The 7,079-nt window shown below is 57.0% G+C and overlaps 1 protein-coding gene across 1 annotated transcript; it reads left to right on the forward strand.

Annotated features, from left to right (window-relative positions):
* The first annotated feature begins 207 nt into the window (after positions 1-207).
* GALR2 (galanin receptor 2) lies at positions 208-3,571 on the forward strand. The gene is made up of 2 exons (XM_064395537.1): positions 208-842; positions 2,150-3,571. Exons 1-2 carry the CDS (start codon positions 502-504, stop codon positions 2,913-2,915), a joined length of 1,107 nt encoding a protein of 368 aa, XP_064251607.1. The 5' UTR covers positions 208-501; the 3' UTR covers positions 2,916-3,571.
* Positions 3,572-7,079: the final 3,508 nt, after the last annotated feature.

Here is a 7,079-nt window from a genome sequence, read left to right on the forward strand (position 1 = left end):
TCCGTGCAATCCCTGCTGACCTCTCCCTGCACCCCCTTTTCTGTGCAATCCCTGCTGACCTCTCCCTGCACCCCCTTTTCCTTTCCATCCCTGCTGACCTCTCCCTGCACCCCCTTTCCGTGCAATCCCTGCTGACCTCTCCCTGCACCCCCTTTCCGTGCAATCCCTGCTGACCTCTCCCTGCACCCCTTTTCTGTGCAATCCCTGCTGACCTCTCCCTGCACCCCCTTTCCCCTGCAATCCCTGCTGACCTCTCCCTGCACCCCCTTTTCCTTTCCATCCCTGCTGCACTCCCCACTGCACATCTTTCCCTATCCACCCCTTTCCCGTGCATCCCGGTGTGCTCCTCACTGACCTTTCCCTTTTCCCTTTCCCTCCTTCCCGTGCTCCCCAGCGTGCTCTCCCTGCACCCCACACTGATCTCCCTGTGCACCCCTCTCCCCGTGTGCCCCCGGTGCTTTCTCCACGCCCGCTGCCCGCCCTGGCCGTGCACTCCCGGCCATGAACGGCTCGCTGCTGGGCTCCGGGGGGGGCTGGCAGCCCGAGTCCGTCATCATCCCACTCGTGTACTTCATCATCTTCCTCGTGGGCACCGTGGGCAACAGCCTGGTGCTGGCCGTGCTGCTGCGCAACGGGCAGGTGAAGAACACAACCAACCTCTTCATCCTCAACCTGGGGGTGGCCGACCTCTGCTTCATCCTCTTCTGCGTCCCCTTCCAAGCTACCATCTACACCCTGGAGGGGTGGGTGTTCGGGCCCTTCATGTGCAAGGCCGTGCACTTCTTCATCTACCTCACCATGTACGCCAGCAGCTTCACCCTGGCCACCGTCTCCCTCGACAGGTAGGAAAGGGAAGGGGGCAAGGGGCTGCCTGCATCCTGAGGCTCCCCTTTCTCTGGATCCCACCGGGACAGGGAAGGGGAAAATTCCCCTGGGGCTAAATCCTGACTGCTGTGATGTCCCGGGGCTCCTGGGGCAATCAAGGAGCATTTCCCAGTTGATGTGTGTGAGGAAGTCGCAGTATGAGGGGCTGCAGAGGGCTGGATGGGGACCCCTGGCCCCAGTGCCCAGCTGGAGGAAGCTTTCAGACCCTGAAGCTGTAGGACTGGGATTTATCCACAGGCCCTGGCAGTGAAGTGGGGATGAGAAATGAGAAAGAAGCAAAGCTCAGTCCCTGTGCAGCTCTGGCTCTTCCTGGGATGTACAGAGAGAGCCCCTTCCCTCCCAACAACCCCCAGCAAAGCAGGCAGACCTTGAGGAGAAAAAAACACGGGGATCTTTGAGCTGAGACACTGATTTTTCCCACCCTCCCCTTGTATTAGCAAAAGCCCCTTTCTGTTCCCATACTGTCCCTTGTCCCAGTGGTTATCCCAGCCTGTTCCAGGGAGGGTTTTCCTGGGAAGCCTGGTGCTCCTGCCTGTGCTTTACCTCAGTCCCTGCCTCTGCAAGGCCGGTGAGTTATGACCCTGCAGCAAGCGCGAGGCTGGGAGCTCCTGGTGCTGCTCCACTCAGTGTCCAAGCCCTGTGAGGTGGGATGTGGGAAGTGCATGTGCCAGTCCCCTGGGAGGCCCTGGAGCCCGGCTGGATGTGTCCTGCTGTCCCAGCACTGCACTGGCTGCTGGCAGCACCCCCGGGGGCTGCCTCTCCCCCCATATCCCACAGAGCAGAGGGAACAGATGTGTTGAGCAAGGCAGGGCTTGCACAAGCCTCAGAGCTGCGTGCAATTAAGGGACCAGCTAATTACAGCTCTGAAAAGGGGTGATGTGCTCGCACATGTGCCAGTACAAGGAATGCTGTGTCTGGGAATCCCAGGCACTTGCCTTTGTATCCTCACTGCTCCACCATGCCTGACAGTGATGGTCAAGTGAGGGTCTCCTGGATTAGGGGAGGGACACAATGGGACCATCCCACTGTCCCCACAACCACTGCCAAGAGCAGAGGGTGACAGGACAGGCTCAGGGAGAGAGTCTTCCTCAGTCCTTTGTGCTACACAGAGTCCCTAAGAAGCACCAGGGAATCAGCTGTGTGACTAACTGCCCTGGAAAGCCCAAATCCATCATTTCTGCCCTCTGTCCAACCTGCTCCTGGCGATGCTCTCTCTGTGCCCTCCCCAGGACTGCAGCCATGTCCCTGTCCCTCTCCCGTGCAGGTATTTGGCCATCCGATACCCCCTGCACTCCAGGGAGCTGAGGACACCCAGGAACGCCCTCCTGGCCATTTGTCTCATCTGGGCCCTCTCCTTCATCTTCTCGGGCCCTTACCTCAGCTACTACCAGGAGTTCCAGCTGGCCAACCTGACTGTCTGCCACCCCATCTGGGAGATCTCCCAGCGCAAGATCATGGACATCTGCACCTTCATCTTCAGCTACATCATCCCCGTGCTCATCCTGAGCCTCACCTACGTGCGGACTATCCGCTACCTGTGGCGGTCCGTGGACCCTCTCCAGGACATGTCGGAGTCCAAGAAGGCCAAGAGGAAGGTCACCAGGATGATCATCATCGTGGCTGTGCTGTTCTGCCTCTGCTGGCTGCCCCACCACCTGGTCATCCTCTGCGTGTGGTTCGGGTACTTCCCCCTGAACCACTCCACGTACGTGCTCCGCATCCTCTCGCACGTCGTCTCCTACGCCAACTCCTGCGTGAACCCCATCGTCTACGCCCTGGTCTCCAAGCACTTCCGCAAGGGCTTCAAGAAGATCTTCAGCTGCCTCCTGCACGAGAAGGCGGCGCACAAGGTGCAGGTGGCCCAGGCTGCCAACACGGTCAGCACGCTGGAGGCAGAGCTCAGCGAGGCGAGCCAGCTGAGCGCAGCCCTGCCCGGCCGCAGGGCCCCCGCACAGCCCTGGGGGCAGGCAGGGCTGCAGGGCCAGCAGCACAGAGCACAGGGCTCCTCTGTCACCTTCAGCGTCAGCTAGCAGAGCTCCCTCCCACCCCACGGCTTTGCATTGCAGGCCTGGGGCTGGGCTCTGTTTTGGGTTGAAATGGGTGCAGTCGAAGTCTTTTCATTCAAATGCACCCAGATATCACAACTGTGATACTGCTGATACTAACTCAGCCATGAACTAACCAAGGACAGGATTTGCTTCCACCAAGCACTTGTTGAGAGCAGAGAGATCAAAGCCAAAGATCCACTGCCATGTGTAAGCACCTGCTCCTCTGTCATGGATGGACTTACTCCCTGTTGCATCTACACCCAGAGCCTGTGAAAAGCTCTGGCCCCTCCAACCAGCACAGCATCTGGAGCTTCTGGAAGCACTTTTAGGGGCATTTGGAAAGTCTTGGTTTGTTTGTGTCCTGGTTTAGGAGCTGTATCCCGGGGCAGCACTGGCACAAACCCAGCTCAGGTAGGAAAATCCAGGAGCGAAGCACAGAAGGTCACCAAGGACCAAGGGGAGGGAGGTTGTTTGCCAGGGAAGCACAGCCATGCACCCATGGTAGAGGAAGGATTTTAATGCCTTTGCACAGCCTGGGGACAGCTCAGCATCTCAAGCAGGCAAGGTGCTCGTGGAATCAAGCAGGGCACTGGCACTGACACAGCCAGGGCTGTGTGAGAGCTGGGGGTGCCCAGCCAGCCCGGAAATAAATAAAGCCCCTCCACCCCACTGCCGTGTCCAGCTCCTTTGGGAAGCCCCACAGCTGTAGGGAAGGAGAGGCTGGGGGGTGGTGGGCCCTGCTGGATGCAGGGAAGCTGAGGGGGGATGGAGGATGTGGGTGATGCCCCTGGAGGGGGGCACTGAGGCACGGGAATGTCACTGCACCCTCTGAGTGCTGCTGCGATTTACCCTCCCACCTTTTAACCCTGCAAAGGCTCCACGGGGGAAAGAATTCCTTCCTTTTGTTTACCAGAAGAGCATCACGGGACTAGGATCAGGTCACCCTTTTGAAAAACCCGTGGCAGAGCACAGCCAGAGGTGGTGGCCAAAGTGCAGGATGAGCTGTGCTGTGCATCCCTACAATTCCCAGCTGTGAACCCCAACAGCCCCATGAAGGTCAGGTCTCTGTAAACTGCCATTACAGAGGCTCTGAGCCTGTCTGCACAGATTTCACTGTTGTGAATCCCCACAGCAGAGCTCCCCAGGGCTGGGTGGGTATTTCTGTCCAGGCTCTCCCTGGGGGTCTGGTCCTAACAGAGCTCTCCTCCACCCAGCCCCAGTGCTTGGCCTTTTTTTTCTTAAGAAGTTTTTGACTATAAAACATTTCTTTTCCCCTGCTGAGTGTTATTATAACCAGATCTTCCTCTCCCCACAGAGAGGGTCATAAATTGGCCACCTCCTCCTATCAGTGATGGTGATATTTAGTCTAGTCCTGTTCCCAGCATAAGTTACAGGGAGCAGTGTATAAGCAGCTCCATTAATTACATCTGCATTTATCTCCCTGCTCACAGGGATAAATCTCAACTCTTCACAGCCAGGGAAAACATTGAAGCAGCTGCACAAACACAGCTAAAAGCCTCACTTTCCTCGTGCCCTCATCTACCTCTGCTCTGAGAGCCACAGGATCTGCCTCCATGGATCCCACACACACTGAGGGGTTCAATCCACTCTCCTGGGCAGTTATCAGCTCACCTTGGGGATGGAGATGTTGGCCCAGCACCTGTGCACTGCCCAAGGGCACAGGTCCCTGTGCTGGCATGGCAGGGGGTGCAATATCCCCATGTCCCCTGTCAGAGACACTGATTCTGCTCCCCCATCCACCCCACCCCAGCCTCCCAAGCCCTGGCTGACCCTGCCCTGCCCTGCTAACTGCTCTAGAGCTGCCCAGCCACACCATGACCACTCTGAAGACACGTCCCAGGACACCCCTACCTCAGCTGCCAGCCCAGAGCATCACTGTGCCCCTCTCCCAGGCCGTGGGCACCACTGGCCCCTGCTCATTTCGGGTCACTGGTCAGCATGAGGTCCCAAAGGGTGACAGTGGGCTGGGGGCAGGCTCTGCACGGCTCCCAGCCTGGGGGCTGCACCTCCCTGCTGCCCCCAGCACCCCCAAATCCCCTCTGACATGCACATGGCTCACATGGCTGCTCTCACCCTCTGCAGGGGCAGAGGGGCTGGGTGATGGTCAGACTGCAAGGTCAGGGCTCTGTGTTGTGCCACATCCAACACCCCTCCTCATTTTATGGATGCTCACCCATCAATTGACCCTCACTTGGCTGCAGGCTGTAAGAGGGAATCAGATCATTACACTGTTTACAGCAAATTCAGAATTAGAGAAAAAAGCTCCCTCCTTATCTGACATTGTCCCTGCTCGTCTGAGGAGGAAACCATCACCCTCACACCCAGCCCGTGCCTTGATGAGCCCCCCAAGGGCAAACACGAGGTTGTGCTGCCAGCACAAAACCATATTTAGAAGCTACTTTCCCCCTCAAATAACAGAGCATCTCAGGCCCAGATGGAAAAGACAAGAGCATCCGGATCTGCTGACACTCAACATGCTCCCAGCTGAGAGAAATGGGCTCCTGGTCCATTCCCTTGGGAGGTTTTATCTTAAATTAAGAGCACTGCAAGTCCCTATGTTCCAGTTAAAATTTAATAAAGGCGTATTTAACTGGAAATGAAAAATGAATAGGCCAAACTGAGCTCCCATCAAGCCAAGAGTGGGAGAAGGGAGATGAGAGACACTTGGCTGCAACCTCAGTTAGTGTGAGCTTTCCACACAGATTTATCACTAGGTTAGAGAAGTTATTTTGGTTTGTGGGTTTGTTTTCAAATATTTACTCTGCCAAATTTGCTCCCCAGTCTGAGGAGGCAGCAGATAGCACTCCCAGACCCTGGCACAGCCCCCAGCATGGGCGCCAGGCAGCTAAAAAATAAGGGAGAAATGGGGCTCTGGCCCCAAAACCTTGGGTGTTAGAGACACATTCCCTGTGTCAGGGCAGAGCAGGAGGTGAGGGAAGGGTGCCAGACCCCACAAGAGCCTTGGGGGAAGCAAAAGGGGAGGCAGAGGGGGTTCAGCCCCATCCGTGGCCCCTTGCCATGGTCTCAGCACGACTCCAGGCTCCACTCTCAGCTCTCAGAGGGGCATGAAGGGCTCAGCTGTGAGAGGGTCAGGCTGTGCTGGCCACCATGGTCGCTCTTAATTAACGTGTTGCAAACACATTCCTGACCATAAAAAGGCAGGGAGCACACGGAGCCCTCCCCTGGTGCTGCACAGGGTTGGACACAGCTCAGCCTGGAGGCTCCCCCCCTGAGGAAGGGGTGCTCAGGGAAGAACGTGCTGCTGCTCCCAAAGCAGCTCTGGCTCCCCACATTCAGCCCCTGTGCAGAGAGGGCAGACAGTGAGGGAATGCTTACAGCCAGGCTGAGTGGGAGGCTGGGTTTAGGGAACGGGGACCAGCTGGCTCAGGTTTCCCTTTAAGGGAAATGAGGGTCTTGATTCCCCACCTGGGAGCAGCAGAATTTACCTGTTCCCCCAGGGAATCACCACCTCCAGCTCCTCCTCACTGCACAGATATCACCAAGCTCAGCTCTCAGCCCCCAGCAGCCTCCTACCCTCATTCCTTCCTCCAGCTGCAGCCAGGGAATATTGGGGTAGAAACAATGCAGTCAGCTACTGGCGCTGCTCATGGAGAGACCAGGAGGGAGTGGGATATTTCATCTCATCTCTGGCTGCATCTGGCCCCCAGCCCTGATCTGGTGCAGCTTTCCTGGGGCAACAGGCTGACAGCAAAGCCCAGAAAGGCCTCTTTTGGTGGGGGCCATGCAGAGGCATTCCCAGAGCCTCTGGAGAACAGGATGTGGCTTTATCCCAGACCCTTGGGCAATCTTACCCCTTTTCTTTAGGCTCTGGTTGGCACAAAAGCATCAGCTCAGGGAGGATTTCAGCTCCTGCACACTAAAGCTCAGTAAAGCTGCAGGCAAAGCTCCCCCTCCCCTCTCCTGGCTTTCCCTGTGACTGTTCTGGGTGAATTGCCTCGCCCTGGCATCAGCTGTAATAAAACATGTTTTACAGCTCAGCATGAATTCCACACACTCTCCTCAAGAAAGAAATTCATATCAGACTGCTGCAGTGTCAGAAACAGATCCAGGAAGATGGAATCCAGCTCCTTCTGGTGAATGTCAGGGTGTGTATCCAGCAGACTC

This window comes from Passer domesticus, chromosome 20 (genome assembly GCF_036417665.1).
Source record: "Passer domesticus isolate bPasDom1 chromosome 20, bPasDom1.hap1, whole genome shotgun sequence".
In the NCBI taxonomy this organism is placed as follows: domain Eukaryota; kingdom Metazoa; phylum Chordata; class Aves; order Passeriformes; family Passeridae; genus Passer; species Passer domesticus.

Excerpts from the sequence above, each read along its gene's own strand:
- GALR2 (XM_064395537.1), top strand. The coding sequence starts at position 502 with ATGAACGGCTCGCTGCTGGGCTCCGGGGGGGGCTGGCAGCCCGAGTCC. Across the intron at positions 843-2,149 it reads GCCACCGTCTCCCTCGACAG|GTATTTGGCCATCCGATACC; the intron begins GTAGGAAAGGGA and ends TCTCCCGTGCAG.